The sequence below is a fragment of the Schistocerca cancellata genome, chromosome 4, assembly GCF_023864275.1.
Source record: "Schistocerca cancellata isolate TAMUIC-IGC-003103 chromosome 4, iqSchCanc2.1, whole genome shotgun sequence".
Lineage (NCBI taxonomy): Eukaryota > Metazoa > Arthropoda > Insecta > Orthoptera > Acrididae > Schistocerca > Schistocerca cancellata.
In genome coordinates, this window is record NC_064629.1 from 602,018,089 (window position 1) to 602,040,744 (window position 22,656).

Below are 22,656 nucleotides of genomic sequence, written 5' to 3' on the forward strand. Positions count from 1 at the left end.
TATACAAAGATAGGGGAAAGGGGCTACATCACGGGTACTGCTGCATATTTAGCAGTCACAGTGGACACAACATTCTACAAGGCATTCAGACCAGGACCTGCATATTAAGATGTTCATCAAATACTGGGACTGTCTGCACGTGCTGAGCTAATGAATAAAAATCAGTTTGTTATGTGGCAGGAATTGCTCCACTATACAAAACCTGTTCCTTTCCATTCTGTTCGGAATTATAATTCTGGAGGGAACTTTATAACATATTTGGAGCAATGTTGTACAAGTACACCTGCAATATTTTTTTTTTACATTAAAACACTTCAATGATTTTTTTAAATAAAATTAATGTTGTTACCATTCTACACTTTTATTCTTTGTGTCTACATATTTGCAACCCTCTGCCACTAGAGGGCTCCGAATTGTAGTGTACAGCATGGCGGTATGTAATGCAACTATGTCGGTGTGTGAGAAACTGAGTGCTGTAATCGAGTTTTCAATTTGAAGAGTTCGTCCAACCTCTTCTTTAGCATGACAATGCCAGATCACACATGAGCACAGTGAAATCTGCTGTAATCCGATGCTTAGGGGGATCATTGTCGGTCGATCGTCCTCCACACAGTTCTGACTTGGTCCCATCTAATTTTAATCTTTTTCCAAAACTAAAAGAACACCACTGAGGCCTCCAATTTCATGCTGATGAATCATTGCAAGTAGAGGAATAATATCTCTATTATTAACTGTTATTCCATTCTAAAACAATGCGCAGAAAAAACCAACAACTATACCTTTCCGTGCAAGCTCTGATTTCCCTTATTTTATTATGATGATCGTTTCTCCCTATGTAGGTCAGTGTCAACAAAATATTTTCACATTTGGAGGAGAAAGTTGGTGATTGAAATTTCGTGAGAAGTTACTATGACAGTGAAAAACACCTTTGTTTTAATGATGTCCACCCCAGTCCTGTATCATGTCCATGACTCTCTCCCATATTTCTCGATACTACAAAATTTGCTGCCCTTCTTTGAACTTTCTCAATGTGCTCCATTAATCAAACCATGTAACGATCCGACGCCGTGCAGCAGTACTCCAGAAGAGGATGGACAAATGCAGTGCAGGCAGTCTCTTTACTAGATCTGCTGCATCTTCTATGTTTTCTGCCAATAAAACACAGCCTTTGGTTTGTCTTCCCCACAACATTTCCTATGTATTTTCTTCCAATTTAAGTTGTTCGTTATTGTAATTCTTAGGTATTTAGTTCAATTATGGCCTTTAGAGCTAACTGACTTATAGTGTAACCGAAGTTTCATGGATTCCTTTTAACACTTATATGGATGATCTCTCACTTTTTTCTAGTCAAGTGCTGCATACTTAAAAATGATTTAATTACACAATTGATAATGGCACTGGCAGATGATGAAAATGATGTCATGAAGAGAATGTGGCACATCTTTACGTTACATTAGCGTTCTGGGGAAAAAATTAGTCACCCCCCAAAACAGTATGATGCTAATACTGCACAACAATGTTTCTAGGTTTCACAATCACTCCAGTTTTGCAAGGAAGAGAACCTGTAAGTTTCTTCAGGTGTGACATACCTAACTGAAGCCACTCAGTTATGGTTAGATGCTGTATAGCTACCAAAATGTGGGGAGGCTGACTGTCATTTCACCCATTATTCCAAACCTTCCCACACAGTTTCTATGGGATTACCATCAGATGATTTAGCACGCCAACTGAAATGCAGTAAGGCCCCAAGTCTTCATCAAACCAAGCACATATGCGTGAAACCCAGTGAACACAGCTGTTATTGTGTTGAAAGAGGGGAGTGTCCACGGCATTCTCATCATGACGATGAGGAAAGGGTGACATTTAGTCACTCACAGTGTTGAAATCAACATCCCAGCTCATGTTCACAGTAACCCGAATGGGGGATTCCAAGTAATGGTACGAAAAAAAAACCCCAAAACATCACAGAACTACCTCTTGCATCCACACACTGCCTCATCAGGGTGCCACTGCCCCCAATGCCTTGCACTGTATAAAAGAGGTCAAATCACATCTCGACAGACCACACTACTCACCTCCATCCTGCTAATGTTCAGTTTGTGTGTGTTGTCCGCCCAATTAACTGAATGGTCAGTGCATTGGATTGCCACACACAGGGGCCCGGGTTCGATTCCCGACTGGGGCGGAAGATTTTCTCCCCTCAGCGACTGGGTGTTGTGCTGTCATCATCATTTCATCCCCATTCTCAACACGCAGGTCGCCCAATGTTGCGTCACACTCAATAAGACCTGCACTTGGCGGCAGAACTTCCTGACTGGGAACTCCTGGCCACTGACACCATACGATCATTTCCATTTTTTGTGTGTGTTTGGTCCATTGAAGAAGTGCAGCTTTATGTACCGCTCTGAGCAATGGCCTCTCATGAGTTACACAACTCCAAACGTTCTTTGCACACACTTCCCTTCATATAGTTTTCTTTGAAACTGATTGAGATGGACCACCACTCACTTACGGCACCAAACCATGTTAAATTTGAAACCCATCATCATTGAAAAGGCACAACACTCACCTCTGGACCCTGTACGTTAAAAGCTTTTTATGACCACTGTTCTTACACTGCGAGTGATAAACCTGTCAATGAACCACTCTGCCAATGATTGAAACCAACTTTCTGTATGCTATCATTGAACATTATGAATACTGACCTACTCTCAACTCTGCTAAATTACTGCACAATCAATCTCTCAATTTTCTTTAAAATCTTTATAGATTTACTACCACATCAGAAGTAACTAAAATAACAGAATAATGAAGGGAAGCATATGGTTTATCTTGTCATTTCACAAGAGTTTTCAGAATGTGTTATTTGTAGAGAAATAATGAGACAACCAATGCCTACATAAGTCAAATGCATCAACTGATACTAACTTCCAAAATGTATCATTAATCATTTACTGGTACACACATCAAAAAAAGTTTTGCATCACCCCGGTTCCCAGAACTCCTGAAGACAGATGTTGAATGGGGATATTGTATCATAGACACAGTCCCTTTAACTGTTCAGAGATGCCACTAAACACACCCAAAAATGTAAACAACCATGCATGGACACCGCCTATTAGATGGAGGGTGTCCGACAGCTGATCAATTCCAGTCATCCAACCAGGAAGGAGGTACACGGCTAATGATTTCTGTAGTTCAACCATGCCTAGACGGCCAATACCGTGATTCAATCGCATCTGCATTGTTACTTTATGCCAGGAAGGGCTCTCAAACCCATCATCATTGAAAAGGCACAACACTCACCTCTGGACCCTGTACGTTAAAAGCTTTTTATGACCACTGTTCTTACACTGCGAGTGATAAACCTGTCAATGAACCACTCTGCCAATGATTGAAACCAACTTTCTGTATGCTATCATTGAACATTATGAATACTGACCTACTCTCAACTCTGCTAAATTACTGCACAATCAATCTCTCAATTTTCTTTAAAATCTTTATAGATTTACTACCACATCAGAAGTAACTAAAATAACAGAATAATGAAGGGAAGCATATGGTTTATCTTGTCATTTCACAAGAGTTTTCAGAATGTGTTATTTGTAGAGAAATAATGAGACAACCAATGCCTACATAAGTCAAATGCATCAACTGATACTAACTTCCAAAATGTATCATTAATCATTTACTGGTACACACATCAAAAAAAGTTTTGCATCACCCCGGTTCCCAGAACTCCTGAAGACAGATGTTGAATGGGGATATTGTATCATAGACACAGTCCCTTTAACTGTTCAGAGATGCCACTAAACACACCCAAAAATGTAAACAACCATGCATGGACACCGCCTATTAGATGGAGGGTGTCCGACAGCTGATCAATTCCAGTCATCCAACCAGGAAGGAGGTACACGGCTAATGATTTCTGTAGTTCAACCATGCCTAGACGGCCAATACCGTGATTCAATCGCATCTGCATTGTTACTTTATGCCAGGAAGGGCTCTCAACAAGAAAAGTGTCCAGGAGTCAAAGAGTGAACCAAAGCGATGTTGTTCGAACATGGAGGAGATACAGAGAGACAGGAACTGTTGATGACATGCCACGCACAGGCCGCACAAGTGCTACTACTGCAGTGGATGACTGCTGCCTACGGAATATGGCTCGGACGAGCCACAATAGTAATGCCACCATGATGCACAATGCTTTTCATGCAGCAACAAGACGTCATGTTATGACTCAAACAGTGCGCAACTTCACTCCTGACGTCCATGGCGAGGTCCATCTTTGCAACCACAACACCATGCAGTGTGGTACAGATGGGCCCAACAACATGCCGAATGGACCTCTCAGGATTTGTATCACGTTCTCTTCACCCATGAGTGTCGCATATGCCTTCAACCAGACAATCGTCAGAGACATGTCTGGAGGCAACCAAGTCATGCTGAACCCCTTAGACACACTGTCCAGTGAGTGCAGCAAGGTGGAGGCTCCCTGATGTTTTGGGGTGGCATTATGTGGGGCCAACGTACACTGCTGGTGGTCATGGAAGGTGCTGTAATGGCTATACAATACGTGAATGACATCCTCTGATCGACAGTGCAACCATATTGGCGAGGCATTCGTCTTCATGGATGTCAATTCACGCCCCCTTGTCATCTTGTGAATGACTTCCTTCAGAATAACAACATCGCTCGACAACAGTTGCCAGCATTTTCTCCAGACATGAACCCTATCGAACATACCTGGGATAGATTGAAAAGGGCTGTTTATGGACAACGTGACCCACCAACCACTCTGAGGGATCTACGCTGAATTGCCATTGAGGAGTGGGACAATCTGGACCAACAGTGCCTTGCTGAACTTGTGGATAGTATGCCATGATGAATACAGGCATGCATCATTGCAAGAGGATGTGCTACTGCATATTAGAGGTACCGGTGTATACAGCAATCTGGACCACCACCTCTGAAGGTCTCACTGTATGGTGGTACAACAGGCAATGTGTGGTTTTCATGAGCAATAAAAAAAGGCGGAAGTGATGTTTATGTTGATATCTATTCCAATTTTCTATACAGGTTCCAGAACCGAGGTGATGCAAAACTTTTTTTGATGTATGTATTTTGAGATTGGGGCAAAAAATAAAATATCCATTTCACTTTAAACACAAGAATAACAAAATTATGTTTGTGGAACAAAATATCTGTTTCTGTTTATTATAATCCCTCCCCCCCCCCACCACACACACACACACACACACACACACACACACACACACACACACACAAAAACCTCTTTCTCAGCTCTCATACAACAATGACTGTGTAGATGTGTTAAACAAATAACTACATTCTCTGTGTCATTTAGTAGAGCACATGGAATGATAATGTAGTCTGTGTACACTATTTGGCTTGTCGTAATGTCTCAAAGAGTCACTTCAAAAGTAAACTGTGTGCACTTTATCATCTTAAGGCAAGGCAGGATGTCTAAGTGGGAAGATGCCCACCTGCTAACATACATCACAGTAATGTCATTTCTACATCTGTCATGAGACAGGAGAGAGAGATATGCCTTGTAGTTGTCATTGACAGTTAACAGTACTAGCTAATGTGTCTAACACATACATTATGGCCCATATACAGTGTGAGTCACTAACTATTGCCACCTAAAATAACTCCAAAAGTATGATAGAAGCTGAAAAGTTTGTGGGACAAAAGTTGCATGGGAAAAACAGGGACCATAATATGACGTTGGTTTTTTGTTGCTATGTGGGCTCACTTCAGAAATATGAAGGTCAACTTTGTTTTTTCAAATAGGATGCTATAGTTTGGTACTTATTTTCTGACAGTGGCTATCAAGACGAATCCAATGATGTGTAATAGTAAGGTCTTTGAAGGTCAATGAAGGTCACAAAGGTGGCATGAACGTCCATTTACAGAAGATGGTGGAAGTGATGACCATTGGTATCAATGCAGTGCTGCAATCTTCTTATCATGGATTTAGTGGTATTCCTTAATACTTTGGCACTTATCGAAGCACATGCTCTGACAATTCTCTCTCGTATATCTTCAGTGTAGTTGGAATGTCTTTATATACTATGTCTTTTACGAATCCCCACAAGAAAAAATCCAGAGGCGTCAAGTGTGGCGAATGAGGCTACCATGACACATCTCCTCCATGTCCAATCCAATGATTTGGGAATTCTCTCTGCAACTCATTTCTAGCCATCAGCAAAAAATGTGTCGGACATCCATAGTGTTGATACCCCATTCTGTTCTTTGTTCCTAAAGGTATTTCTTCTAACAACAGACCTAATGTTCCTTGCATGAATGTGGTGTACTTTCTACCATTAAGATTTCCTTTGATGAAATAGGTGCCTGTAATTCTGGCCTCTAGAATCCCACACCATACATTCAGCGGCCACGGTTTTTGGTGTGCAACTTGCTGCAGCCAACATGGGTTTTCAGTTGCCCAATAATGCATGTTATACAAATTAACATTTCCACGGTTCGTGAATGAGGCCTTGTCATTAAATAAAATCAAATTCATAAATGTGTCGTCACTCTGAATCAGAAATTGAGCCCATTGGCAGAATTCAATGTCACGCATACAATCCGTACCAGTTAATTGTTGGTGGAGACTGATATGGTAAGGATGATATTTATGGCGATGCAGAACACGAACAACACTACTCTGGCTCATGCCAGATTCCCTTGCGATTTGATGCGAACTAACACAAGGATCTCGAGACACAGTGGCAAGAGTACCAATTTCCATTTCCTTGTTAGTAACTTTGCTTTGCCGGATATGTCTCCCATGTGTTAAAGACCCAGTTGTTCTCAATTTATTATACACACATTTAAATGTATGACATGTAGGGTGGGTACATGGAGTATATCTTTCGGTGTATAAGTATCTAGCTCTCACTGAATTTCGTTGGCATTCTCTGTAAATGAAAATCATATCGATTTGTTCTTTGAAGGAATACATCATTAACATTCGCTTGATTTGATGTTACTAATCTTACAGTTTCTGTTAGCGTTTTATTGTGAAACCGTCGAATGGTGTTTACATGTCAATGGTACATTAGATGGATATGTATATTCGGTGAATATTTATTATTTGCACAATATACAAGAGAGAATTGTCAGAGCTTGTTTTTCGATCAGTACCAAAGTGATAAAGAATACCACCAAATCCATGATGATAAGATTGCAGCACTGCACTGATACAAATGGTCATCACTTCAAACACCTTCTGTAAATCGATGTTCATGCCACCTTTTTGACCTTTGTTGAACAGAGCTGCGTAATGACTTTCCAAAGGCAAATGAGAGAACTGTGTCAAACCAGATGCCACATGACTGTCTCTGTATAGTCAGTTTGATCTCTAGACATATGTTATTGACAACAGTAGACCTTAAACCAACTCTGTACATTGACAGATTTGGTAAGGGATCATCTAGAATGAAACTTCTACCAAAAGCATTCAGTTCTCTTTGCCAATAGATGCAGAATTTGTCTGACACCTGACAATTGTTATCACAGAAGATTGTAGAGACTACCAGGTACCGACACACATCTCGGGCATGCCAACCAATAGGTTCAGCGTGGAGGTGGCTCAGTCACACTGTGGACTGGTACCATGTATAAATGTCAGGCACCTCTCACTGCTACTGAGGGTAATTTGAACATTGCGCAGTACTGAGGAAGGAATCTCCTACCTCATCAGAGAGAGGCTAGTCTGAGCTGTAATGTGGCTACCACATTACGGACAGCTTGTCAAGGAGGATCAAAGTATGTTATAATACACAGAATGGAGCAACTGCATACTGAATGTTATCCAGAAACAGATTTTCAATTCACACTCGCTAAAATGTGCATTTACAAAGCTAAAATGTATGTTTATAAACAGATTGCCTTTATTTTGTTGTTATTTTATTTCACAATATTTACCATTTTTATCTTCATAATGTTAATTCTTTCACTCCCTGTTCACCTCGAATCTACGAGTGAACACAATCACAGATATGTGGGTGATTTTTTTTTTTTTTTTTTTTTTTTTGAGCAATTTAGATGAACATGTGTGCTACATTTGATGTTCACTCAGAGGAAATTAAATTATTCTGTGAAGGATCAATTTAAAAATCCTTACACTGAATATGCACAAGTCCAGTTACAGTGATGTGACCACAACCTATGTTCGATGTCAACATACAATAACCACTCACAGACAACAGATGGCAGCAGAGGGTATATAAGGCATGTCAGGGGGCACATGGGAAACATAGATGACAGAGGTGAACAATTGTTGCAGAAAGTGTAGGATTGAATAGATGTGCAACTGCTGAGCAACTGACTGCTCTGATGAACCAAGGGATTACCAACAGTGTCTCAACAACCTTTCAGTATACATTGCTGTGTATGCGGCTTCACAGTAGGCTGTAATTTGCACACCAATGCTACTACTGGATATCTACTGAATGGTGACAGGTGGCCTTTTCTTCTGATGAATCATGTTTTACGCTTCATCATACACATGGTAGTTGGCACGGATGGCGTGAAACATCTGAAAGTGAAGGGCCCAGGCCAGAGGAGGGAGCGTTATTGTCTGGGGTACATTTTTGTGGCATTCCCTCGATGATCTTGTCATTCTGGATGGTACAATGGATCACCACAACTATGCAAATACCCATGGGAACCATGTCCACCCCAATACACAGTTTCTTTTTATCCTCAGCCCAGTCATCTACCAGCATGACAATGCAACATGGTCATACAACTCTGAGTGTAGCTGCATGCTTTGAAGAGTGCCAGGATGCAGTTACCACACTACCCTGGCCACCAAATTCACCATTTAAATCCAATCGAGAACCTGTGGGACTATCTCAATTGGCCTGTCTGCGTAATGCGTCCACAGCCTAGAAACCCAGTGCAGCTGCCATTGCACTGGAGTTGGCATGGCTCTTCATCCCTGTTGGTTCCTTCCAGAACCTCACTGACTCTCTCTCTGCCCACCCACACTGCAAAAGGTGGTTGTTCATGCCTCTCACAGGTGGTTGCATTGATGTGACTGGATCATACATTACCTCACGGAATTTAACTCCAGTAATATTAAACACACTAATGGCTTCTCACTGACTAGTATCTTCAATTTTGTTATATGATTTGACTCGTATATTGTACAATGTGTACCATCAGTAAGTACTGACAGTACACAGCCTCAACAACATATAAATGTATATTTTTAACTGTGCTTTTTAGCAATGCACAAGAGTTAAAATTTATTCCCTTGTATAATACTTATTTCATGCATCAACACATACCAATACTATTATCAACAACTAATAAAAATCTTTTTTACTTCACACCACCAGCACCAAAAGTGTGGATGATGCTACTGTCACTTGTTGCCGTTATCTTACAATGGAAAAATGTCCATTGCCCACTTCACTGTGATAATATATCTATTACTGATTCACTTCAAAATAAGCCATTTTGGCCCTTTTTCAACAACTTCTCACTTTAACACAAAATATGTTATGAACAGGATATGAGTACATAAGTTATAAGATTCTGCAAGCTTTTCTGAAAGAGAAAAGAGTAGAACTTGCAATTCCTCTGTCCACTCTTTTGCATCAGATGGCATGTGATCACAATATTCTACGTAGTTTAAGGACCAAAAGCAATGTAGAGCCCATGTCAGTAATAATCCTTCAGAGCAGCTGTGTAGAAGCACAAATCAAATCAATTAAGTACATAAAATTAAAATTTTCTGTAAGGATTTCAACAGTACAGTGTTATGGACTACCTGGAGATGGAACTGATGATGTCTTGGTCATCTTCTTCTTCGAAGTAGATTCCACTTGATTTATAATTGGTTGTGGGTCTATACCTCCACGGTCAAAGTGACATTCGAAGGCCAAAAGGTTTTTTGTGTAATGCTTCCGAAGTGTATATGCAGCACTTGAAGATGCTCCGATGCCTAAAAGCCCTGCAATGTCTTTCCAGGTTTTGTTTTTTGTGACCTGTGAATTTAAGTTTGTAATCAAACACACATGAGAAAACTGTTTGCTGAAACACAAATAGCTGTTATAAACTATACATACTATGAATTAAAGTCACCTGTCATGTTTTTCTGTCTGAATGTGAATGATAATCTCAGGAAATAGTGTACAGATACTGATACAGCTTTCACTAATAGATAGGTCGATTGATGAGGAAGGTTTGTGTAGCTAATTCATTACCAGTGTGCCAGACAAGTTGTCTGACCATAGATACTTAGTGTTACCCATGCAAACCAGGGGTAGGTTGCTAGTGAAGAATCATTATAAGTAATGAGTTTTCTTATGCTACAGGTTAACAATTAAAAATTTCCCTTTGAGGTAACTGTTATTTAAATATTTTTATGCTACTGACAGATCTGAGCTCAAAGATATTAACAAATGATAGAACACACTAGCAACTATCTATTTATGACATCAAATTTTACAGCTAATCTTAACTACATTACCCCCCCCCCCCCCCACACACACACACACACAAATGACCACAAAATCCTACTATCTCAATATCCGAGATAAAAAAAAAGGATCAAATACTGCTCAGCAATTAAGAAGCAACTGAAGAAGGGCTTAAAACGACAAACAGCTACTCCTCTTTATCTTCATTCTGAACTGTATTAATTCTTTACTAATGGTTATCCAGCACAGTATGTGAAGCTGAAGATTAACGAAATGTAACCAGTCTTCAAATTACTTACTCTGTTTAATGAACTACAAAAACAGAGAGAAAATGTAAAGCATTGTTTTGTTTTGTTTTGTTACGAGTTCATAAATTTCAATATCTGTGATGAACAAGATGGGGAATATTTTGGTGCAGAACAAGTCAGATATGTCAAAACTCATTTTTTATCTTATTACTAACCACTACATACAAAACAAGATTTCTTTATTGCAGACATTAGACTGCAAATTATCATAAAACTGGTTACAATAAAAGTACAGGAAATTGATGTTTCAGATTAAGAGGAAAGAGAACAATTCATTACATAGTAAAGCTACATGGCTCCTTGTGATATCTTACCTCATTCCCACACTCGCGCTGAAGAAGGGTGTAACTGATCAAGCACACGCATAACCTAACACATCTAAACTTAGATTTACACCCTGCAAGCCACCTCTCATGGTATACGGAAAAATCTTATGAGGATCAGTCAACAAGTAGTGCCTCTTTTTTTTTCCTTCAGTAATGCTTATTAATTTAAAAATTTGAATTTGGCACTATTCTACAAAGCTTCTTCTCTAATCTACTGCAGTGGTAACTTCCTGCATCAACAGATGCCAGTACTGCAGTTGCTTGCAACGTGGTCAAAGTCTATGTTCGTATTAAACAGCATTCTGTGATAGAAGCCTGAAATGTAGAAGTAAAAATGCCCATTGGCATTCATGAAAGACAGAAAAATGTGTAAAGTGATGGAACAGTGGATACCAGCACTGTTTGTCGGTGTAACAACTCTGAAGACAGACCATTGGCTCAAGAAAAGCAGAGCAGCAGGTGACTCCACCCAACATGCAGTAAGTCGATGACATTATTCATGGTGATCATGGTGATCACCAGGTGACTGTGGATGATTTGTGTTACATTACCTCCCACAGTAATGGCATTGTGATGATGATGATTTTTTCAGCAAATGTGATACTCAAAGCTTTGTACGACTCGAGTATCAAGAATATTAACACTCTGTCAGGCGTAATCGGCCTGACAGGCACAACTGAAATGTTTTTGTTCCCCCTCTCCCAAATAAGTCAGCGTGGGATTTGCCTGCCATTAGTACCTTCCTATCTTCAGGCAGTGTTTACAACACCCTCCACAAATTTTTGCGTGACTTTTGTAGAGAGCAGATGTGACGTTAGTGGCCTCTCGTGCTCATTGCACTTTAATACGTCTCACTTCTGGAGGTGTGTATTTTTGGTTCTTTTTAAGAGTTGTTATTTTGCTCACTTTATGGATGAGTAATGTGAATTTTGTGAATATCTTGTAAAAATATACAGTTCAGTAAGCTCGGCCTTTCAGGCACATTCCGACTGAGTACATAATTATCCTTAAGTTCTCTCTTTTAGACTCTACATTCTTCAAAGATACAGCTCACAATTGTTACAAATTGTCTAACCCCTGTCATCTCAAAGAAATACAGGATTTGCTGATGTACAATGATGAGGAAGAGTCCATACTGTCTGAGGATCTTGGTGATGAAAGTGACATTGATTCACAAGATGAGATGGAAGAATGTGAAGGTGATTCTTTAAAGGAGCGAGATGTTGAGGATACTGCTCAAAATGAAGAAGGAAGAGACAACAAAACAAGGAACTTTTATTTGGGAAGAGATAAGAAGACCATGTGGGCCAAAAAGGCACCTGAGGAAAGACATCATAACGGGATCTCACAACATCATCACTCACCTCGCTGGAGTCATAGGAAATGCTTAGAATGCTACAAGTGCAGTTGAGTGTTGGAATAATTTATTAGCTGATGATATCCTTGCCACCATTGTCAAATATGCAAATCAATACACTGACACTATCCAGGATCATTTCAATAGTGAGAGACACATCAGATCCACAGATGTACTTGACCTAAGAGCATTTATTGGTTTGTTGTACCCAGCAGGTGCATACAGAGGGAATGGTCAAAGTCTGGAGGAACTTTGGGAGACTGAAGGTGACAGACTGAAAAATTAAGTCTTGTGATGAATATCAAACAGTTTAACAGTCTGATATGTTGGCTTTGTTTTGACACCTGAATTACCAGAGCCCAACGGAAAGAACTTCACCAGCTAGCTCCTATTCATGAAGTTTTCGAAGAGTTCATGAAAAATTGTCAGAAGAGCTATTTTCCTGAGGATAGCATCACAACAGATGAAATGCTTCCTGGTTTACGTGGTTTATGTCTTTTTTGGCAGTATATACCCTCAAAACCTAACAAATATTTTGGTCTTCTTGATTCTAAAATGATATACACAGTGAACATGGAGATCTAAATTGGACTACAGTCTGGAAGTGCTTTCTGTGTCAGCAACAAACCTACTGGAGTTGTCAAGAGAATTGTTAAGCCCATATTTGGATCTAGTCAAAATATCACTGCTGATAACTGGTATTCAGATTCTCATCTTTTGACTATTTGAAAACAAAAAAGCTGTCGTATGTCGGAACTGTCTGAAAAAATAAAAGACAACTGCCACCAGATTTTCTTAACATAAAAGGGAACACACAATACCGCAGTATGTTTGGCTTTAATGACAGGAAGGTTTTCGTTTCCTACACACTGCACCACAACAAAAAATTAGATTCTTGTACATTTGCTTCACAATGACGATGTCACAGATCCTGAATCTGGAGAGATGGAAAAAAAACCCAGAGAGAGTCACTTTCTAGCATTCAACAGACAGTGGCATTGATAGTACATATCAAATGTGTGTTACTTATTGTATGAGCAAAAACACAAAGTGCTGGCCGGTGATCGTTTTTTATTCACAATGTTGAATGTGGGTGGTCTCAACTCCCAGGTTATGTACCTTGAAAGTCAATTGGATAAACTGCAGAGAAGAGTGTACCTAAAATCTCTGGCACATCAACTTGTGCTTGGAGAGCTACACAAAGGAAGTATGAAAAAGATTAGAATCCCCTCCAGCTTGCGAAGCTGACTGAAAAGATTTATTCACAAAAAGACACAGAAATCACCACCTCTCCCACATCCCAATACACGTAGACGCATCACCTGCACTACAGAAATGGGTCGCAGAAGGATGTCAAACTATGAATGTAAAAACTGCCACAAATATAGTCTGCCAACTTTGCTTATCTGTGCACCGAAGTATTTCCTCTGGTAATTGTGAGAGAAGTTTAAAGGCACCAGCATCAAAACAGTGACTTAAAATGGTAGTTTTTTTCATAAATTTACTGTTTGATAAAATTTATGTGCTGACAACTAACTGTTCAGTGGTGGATTCAAAAGTTCGGTCATTTATATTCTGTTTCTTCTGTGTTTAATAAAATGTTTTTTCAGCATCCATTTTCATATGTTCTGTTACTACACATTACCATGAAAGCCACCTACCACATTTAGGTTACTGAAGTTGAAAATATGAAATAATAGCCGATTTCAAAATCTCTGCCTGTTACGCTCATTGTGCTCAGGAGTCTCAGAACTGCACCTGACGAATGGTTAACCAAGCAGAATAAAATGCCATGAAAAACAATTTCCTGCCAACTCTTGCAGCCCTTCTGTTTGGAGGGAGAGGAGTTTTGGGAAAATTTGTGATTGGAGACCAAACATGGGTTATTTTTCTGAAGCATACTCAAAGAGGTAGTCAATGGAATGGCATCAAAGGAACTCACTGAAGAAGAAAAAGTTCAAAACTTCGTGCCTGGCAGCTAACATTATAGCTACAGTATTCTGGAATGCAGGGGGCAATATTATTGTTGATTTTTTGGAGCAGAGATGCACAATTAATTCTGTCAACTATGTCAGAACCCTCAAATTGCTTAAAGCACATCTTCCGTGAGTTTGCACAACATAAGCTATGGTGGATGCTGTTGTTCTGAATGACAATGCAAGACCACACATCAGTCATTACATCACTAAAGAGATTGTGAAAACTGGGTAGGAAGTCTTGCCTCATCCCTCATATAGCCCTGGCCTGGCACCATTAAGCTTCCATCTGTTCGGGCCACTAACAGCAGCTCTTCGTGGGATTCACTTTGAAGATGAGGAGGCCATGAAAACATCAGTGTGTCAACGGTTTCAGAGGCAGGACTGTGCATTTTACCAATCCAAATTACATGCCCTTGTTAAAAAGATGGACCAAACCCGTGGAAATGGACAGATTATATTCAAAAGTCGTAGATTAATTGTCAATGTGTGCTTTCCAATCTATGTAGTTGCATTTGAAATCTTTGACACACACACACACACACACACACACACACACACACACACACACAAAGAAGCATTTCTTTTTGACTGACCTCTTTTAAGCAACAGTTATTTCTCTTTCCTTATCAAACGCACAGAAAAAAACTTAACACTTGCACACTGGCTCTATTATTTATTGAAACACATTAAATTCCAATCACAAAATATTCTTAAAAAATGTTAGTAGGAAAATCTATTTACAGTACATCTAGTTAGTATGTCTATGGAACTACCATGGAACTAAACACTGCACCTTGCATACCTCCATGAAGCCCCCTCTTTCCTTGACGTAAGCATACAACCGATAGAGATCGAGAGGATTCTTGGAGATGGTGGGACATGCTGAGATAGGTGTTCCACGCTCCTCCATGAACTGCAGCAGTTTGTCAAGCCACATGCGTCGTTCGTGGTTTTCATCCATCTCATACAGTTTGCACAGGCTGTCTGGTTTCTGTGTCACATAATATACTTATTAGTGGGTTCAACCAATACACATTAAAACTCAAAATTTACAAGTACATCAAAATAGTTATAGTATTCTAACACCAATAACCTTAGTTACAATTTGTTGACTGCCAAGTTCAAGTGTAGTTCATACTGCATCTACCCCACTTCCCTATGGGAATACTAAAAACTGCTTTGACATATCTATCTTACCATGTTACATCAAACTGACTGTGATTAAAACTCGACAATTTCAGTTATGTGATAGAAAGAGTTGTGCCACACAAACAAAAGTTGGCATGCATGTTTGTAAGTCTGAAAGGTGACGTCTATTCAAGTTTCACACCAGCTGCACAAGAGTGGCTCTAGTAGTGCCACTATGAGGATACAAATCAGGTTTGCTTTAAATACACACTGTAATGATCATGAGTGTTAGTTACCTTTGAGATTGGACCAGGGTGGGGAGTGGGGACAGTTATGGGATGCCTTTAAAGTGTACAAACACCTCACTGAGTCTCAACAAAGTTGTTTAATAGGACAATGAGGAGCCGGATGTTCCTTCTGTGATATTGCAGAAAGACTGTGCAGTAATGTAGCCACTGTACGTGGTTGCTGCTACATCATACTGCATATGCAGCAGCAATTTGAGCAGCATTTGGCACCACAGTGACACAATGAACTGTTACAAAATGGTTACTTCATGGATAGTTCAGAGCTAGACCCACTGCCACTGGGCCCAAACCACTACCATTTGCGACTTCAGTGCTGTCAAAGAGTGTCCTCATTGGAAGACAGGGGTGGAGGTCTGTTGTGTTTTCTGATGAAAGCTGGTTCTGTCTCAGTGCCAGTGATGGCCATGTATTGGTTAGGAGTAGGCCAGTCGAGGGGGGGCAACCAACCAGTCTGCATGCTGCATGCATTGAACGTACACCTGAAGTTACAGTCTGCAGTGTTATTTCTTACGACAACAGGAGCACTCTCATTGTTTTCCCATGCACCTTGACTGTGAATATGTATGTTAGTCTGGTGATCTGGCCTGTTGTGCTGTCATTCATGAACAGCATTCCAGGGGCCATTTTCCAACAGGATAACACTGCACTGCTATAATCCAACATGCCCTACAGAGTGTTGACATGTTGCCTTGACCTGCTCAAACACCAGATCTGCCTCCAATTGAGCACATAGAGGACATCATTGGATGCCAACTCTAGCAACATCCGTAATCATCATTAACCATCCCTGTATGACCGACCAAGTGCAACAGGCAAGGAACTCCATCCCACAAAATGAAAAACGGCACCAGTACAACACAATGCATACATGTTTGCATGCTTACAATCAACATCCTGGCAGTTCCACCATTTATTAATGTACCAGCATTTCACATTTGCAATGGCTTATCTCACACTTACATTAACCTGTGGTCTTGAAACGTTAATCCTTAAATATGTTACCTAGACAAATGTATTCCTGAAATTTCATCACTCTACGTTAATTATTTTTTGGTGTTCTGACTTTTTTCCATCAGTTTATATTTGTGCATCGAATACATAAAGAACAAAGAAAATCATTATCTCTGACTAACCATCATGGTTAATGGACAAATTTCAGTATATAACATCTCACTACTATCTGATAGTCGTAATCTATTATATGAGCTTGAAGTATTTTGTGTGGCAGGAAATCGCCAATTTTATGTCATTCCATGCAGTCTTCTCGCTATTTTTGAAGCAAGGCAGAATATTTATTTATTTTAATTAAACGGAGAAAATGTCTTTATCCACAACTTTTGTCTGTCTTGATATAGTGACCAATACAAACTAAAAATAGTTGTTTTCTTTAGGTTCACAGTATGAGAAGCATACTGATGAGGGCTTGCTTCCAAGTGGGGGGAAGTACAAAACACAGCAGTGCAACCACCAGCCACATAAATAGTTTCCCTGAAGCCCCAGTGCTTCAGAGACTTTGCTTTTTGGATTATCCAGATACACCTTAAGGTTGATTGAGAAAAATGCAGCAACAAATTGAAAATCTTTTCTTGTTAGTTCATAAAGAAAAACAATAAGGGCAAATACAAGTGACAACACACAACTCAAAATTAACAAGAAAATTATAAGTGAAGTCTGTAAGTCTGTTCAACAGCAGATCTATACAGGCTAACAATGAAAACCAAAAGTATTTAAGAGCATCTTCATGGAGGACTCTGAGATTGTTAAGTAATTCTGGCACTTGGCACTCACTGACGCTTCAGTACAATCAGTAGAAGCTACTAAAAGATATGTAACAAAATTTTTCCTGTGTAGTCCCTATAGACTTGTAGATAACAAATGAAGATGGTTACAACATTTTAGTTAAAAATACATGACATAAGAAAACAACCTTAGCTTGTATAATAGATACATCTAAATCTGTTTCTAAAATATTTTAAAATAATCAACAAACGTAAGAGCATGTAGACAAGAGTTGCATACCACCAACTCCCAAACTTGCAAGCAGTACTCACAGCTAATGCAAAAATGGGTAAGATATTATTCCTTATAGATTTCATGACAAACTTGTTACAGAAAAACATTCAAGTAAATATGGGAGAGCTATTTCAAGCTGTAGAAAACTCACCATTTAAGCTAATGTTAGTTAAATAATCAATAACATTGCAGGACACTGCAACCTGTTACAAGCACGTAAACATAGAGGAAAGGTAGCATCTCTATAAAGGATGTTGAATCATGCAGATAACAACAGTTTCTGGATGAATTATTCATGCAACTATCAGTGGCTCAGTCAAGACATTGTATTTATTTGCTATGTATCAGATGACTAAAACAGTGATGAAATAAATAAATTTTGAAAAAAATTCATCTAAATCCATATAAGAAATGCGTGCCGCGCCCCCCCCCCCCCCCACACACACACAAATATAAATGACCATCATCATATATAAGCATTACTCACAGGGCTGGCAGGCGTTCTGGGCCAACTGGGACTATTGACATCACCATACTCTTCATGCATTGAATTGAGACTTGCTGCACCAGGTGATGCCACTGTGCTCTGTGGTGTTGGGGGATGACTATGATAGCCTCCAGAGTTTCCGACCACTGATCCGTCCTTACGAGATTTTGGTGTGCAGCTCGGATCTTCACCTGATGCTGGAAATAAATTGATTAGTTAAGGACAGCATTACAAATTTTTTCTCTACAAGAGTAAGATTTTTTGCTATGTAAGGTTTTTTTCTTTTTTTTCTCAGATGTTCACATGCATTTATATTCTGATAAGAAGTGTCAGAAATGCTTAGTATTGAAAAATACCTGTTGTCATTAAATATTTACTCACTATATCTTTAACAGTTTCTTCATATTTATAAAACAACCAATCTGATATAGTGAAAAGTGGTAAGAAATTAATTCACGCCCTTGGAATTTGTATAGAAAATAAATTTTTGTGTTTTAATAAACAGACCTACTTGTTATTTGTTTTTTTACTCTTATGGGTCTTATTTTAACACTTTTCCTTTCTGGGAGCTGTGCAATAATGATAATATTGATAATAGTGTGTCAACAATGGTATTTTCTTGTTGGAAAGCTAACCACTCGCCTACAGTGGAACAGTGTGTGGAGCACAAAAACACATAACAGAGAACAGCATTCACACTAGCTTTTGAGCATTACCTCTTTTTCTAGCAATAGTACAAACATTCTCACACACAACCACGTGGACATCCAAGCGCACACTCCCGTGGTCACGGCAAGAAGTGAATGGCTGCCTTTCCTTAACTGAACGTATAGTTCCATCCAGGAACTTCTATTATTGTATTTTCTTGTTGGCTGTAAATTAGCTATGACAACAACAAATCAAAGGAGGAGGAGTCTGTATGATACTTTTAATGGATATGATTAGCTCTTAAGAAAATACATTAATCTGAATGAAGAAGCATTTACACTAAAACTGAATATGACTGTGACAAACCTGCCGAAGCATTGGATAAAGTTGATTGCTGTGATCCTTCATCCAGAGGTGTACCATCAGGACCAGTCGTTACTACTGAAGTCACAGAGCCTGAGGCAGCAGCAGTAACATTTACCGTTGTTGTGCCTGTAACTTCAGATAATTGCAATGCTGAAACAAATTAAAATATCAATCATGATGAACAACAATAAAAATTAGTTTGGGGTGTATGAAAAAACAATAAGAAACATGACAGAAGGTAAAAGGAGAAATGAAAGAAAAGAAGCAGGAATGTGAAGATTTTGAAATGCCATGACTTTTCAACTCAAAGGGAATGGTAAATGGGAGGAAAAGCAATTTAAAGCCACAGATCATAAAGTCTTTCCTATCTCTTCAAATGTGGAAGCAAACAAGAAGAAAAAGATATGAATACAAATACTTAATTTAAGGAATAGTAACAAAAAGATATTATCTCAGATATCAATAGCTAATGGATAAAATGAGAGCAATAAACGTCTGTCTGGAAGGTTTACTGATGTGATACTGCCATTGCAAAATGAATGTGTTCTAGTAATATAGAATAACAAATACATCTTCAGGTGACCCGAGACAAGTAAAAAACCTCTACTAGTTTTCCTTCACATGTTAGTACTTTGCCTAACATACATTTTTGTTCTATCCAATATGTAATCCCCTTGCCTCCTCTCAAAAACTGTGAAGAGGAAATTGTTGATCGGTTATGTATACAGTTCAAAGCGATATAGTTTTCATCTTGGGATTCATAACTTAACTAATGGCCTATACAGTCTCACGTCAACTGCCCCCAAACATGTTTGAGCTAATTCTTATCAAGCAAGTGAGACTTTTAGACCAAAATGGTACCACTCTGCTCTGGTACTCACGTTAAAAGGTCACAAAGTTTACCTAGATATCTAATGACACCATCCAATTTCAGTCATGCTGCGTGAATTGAGTGTGTCTTCCCTTCACTATTCTCTGTGACGAGATCAGAAATGCTTCTTCATCTCAGAAACAAAATACTATGTGGGAGATTTCTTTGGCACTGTGTAATCAAGTCAACAAGCAAACTAAACAGTACTCTTCCCCCTCCTCATTCAGATTGTGTGCAGTGTCTTTAATTATGCAAATGAAAGCTGGATGTGATGCAGTCCTTTGAGATGATCTATGAGATACTTTCAGATGTTTTACTTGTCTTGGAAAATATCTCTCTACTGTGGAGACTTCTGATTTCTCAATTTAAGGTTACATAGCTGTTTTCATTTAAGCAGCAAATCAGTCTTGATGAATCAAGTAACTCACTTTATCATCAATCTCATGTGTAGATGACATACTTGAATTATTTTGCTCTAATTAATGATAAACACATTCAACGAACAGCTGTAGAAAATTTTCATATAACTTATTAGTATACCAGTTACTTGGATTCCTGTCAATAAACCTTTCACATCTAATGACAAATTGTGGATCTGGATCCTAAACAGGTCATTATTAATACACAAGACATTTATTGTTTTTGATTTTATCATCAATAATGGGCATTTACTTCAAAATTCATGCAACTTCATAAATTAAAAAAAGCTATTGTAATTTGTTGCTTAATCATCTAGAGAAAACAGGATTAAGTAGTCAGTCTTAAGTTGAATATAATTTTGAAATCAAAACGTTTAGAGATTGAGACTAGCTCAGTTAAACAAAGACACGAGACTGAATCAGCCATGGCTTTGTTGAAGGAACAATCTCAGTATTCATCTGGAAAGACTGGAAAATAGTATAATTAAATGGGGAACAAGCCGGAAGATATTAGAAAATAATGAAAAATATTTACATTGCAAATGAAAAATAGAGGTTTTTTGTAAAGGAGAAAAAAAAGGCCAAAAATGTGCACATCACGACAAATTAACAGCAGACAGACAACAGAGCTAAAAACTATATGGAATATAGTTAAATAATAGACAGGACAACCAGCCAGTGCAATTACACAGAAACATAGTTAAATTGAATAACTATACTGTGTCTAATTCACAATTTACAAATACTTTAAAAATAATTTTCCAACTGAAGCAAATAAATAAATAAATAAATAAATAAATAAATAAATAAATTGGGTCAAATATTCCAGCAGAAGAAGCGAAGGAATACAAAAATACAAAAAAATATTAAGAATACAACAGTTACAGTTTAAAATAGTTCATTTAATCACCTACGACTGTTTAACTTTCAGTATAATTACTTTAAAATGGCACTGGAAGTTCAAACTTTTCTTGGATGGCAAAACAGACAACCTGAAACTGTATCTGCTCTGTTGTTCCATTATTACAGTCGCAGAGTAACTAACGTTCTCTTTCTGGGAAACTTATTGTGTTGGAAATGTCATTCTACAAAATTAAAGCAACTCTACATAGCACCAATATCAGTTCTAAAATGGACGGCACTATAAAAGTTTTCAATACAGAAGTGCACATAGCATTGGTAGTAATACACAATAATGCATTACTAACAATGGAATTTATCCAGGATCACATTTTAAATAAAAATGTGTATTTAGCAATCACATTTTTTATTCCATCTCAACTGAGATAGCCTTTTATACATTTTCTTGTCAAACATCAGAAGTCTTAAATAGTAACAGCTGGCATTTTTGTAATCTGTCCAGAGTATTTGAAAGTACAGAGCATGAAACTCTCTCAGGAAAATACGAACACTGTAGGCAGGTGACAATATTTCGGTGACCAGAAAAGAAATCAGAACTAGAGCCCCACAGGGTATCAAGACCATTTCTATTTCTCATATACAAGATTAATATTTCAATTAACACACATCAAGCAAAGTTGAATTTAAGTATGTTACCCTACAGTGGTGTGCGTACGAGGTGGATAGTGGGGTGACGTGCAATAGGCAGGAGCAGTGTACTATGTGGTGTACCAACTAATAAGAGTCATTCTGCCTTTTCAGTCTGTAGTGTGGCTTCTGGGTTGTTATATAGCATTTACCACTGGTTTTCTTGTTAGTTTAAGTATGATACAGGTATTCACTCACTGTAGTGTTCATTATGGGTAGCATAAATCAAATATGGCAAGTTTTATGGTAGCAAGTGAGTGACAGTGATAGTTTTCTGAGCATATAAATGTTTCTATCAAGAGTCACAAGCAGATACAGTTGCCCAATGTAGTACATACCACTGTGTAGGCAATTACCAAGGTAAGCAATGGCTGTGGCATGTGCAATGGCTGTGGCATGTGCAATGGCTGTGGCATGTGGCACAGGACAAAGACA

At 38.6% G+C, this 22,656-nt stretch overlaps 1 protein-coding gene across 1 annotated transcript in view; it reads right to left on the bottom strand.

The window, feature by feature from the left end:
• Nucleotides 1-22,656, bottom strand: part of LOC126184344 (trithorax group protein osa-like) — a 395,921-nt gene that overhangs the window by 46,393 nt on the left and 326,872 nt on the right. Inside the window, 4 exon segments of the mRNA XM_049926723.1 lie at nucleotides 9,812-10,028; nucleotides 15,227-15,424; nucleotides 18,370-18,566; nucleotides 19,384-19,533. Coding sequence (XP_049782680.1) covers nucleotides 9,812-10,028; nucleotides 15,227-15,424; nucleotides 18,370-18,566; nucleotides 19,384-19,533 — 762 coding nt within the window.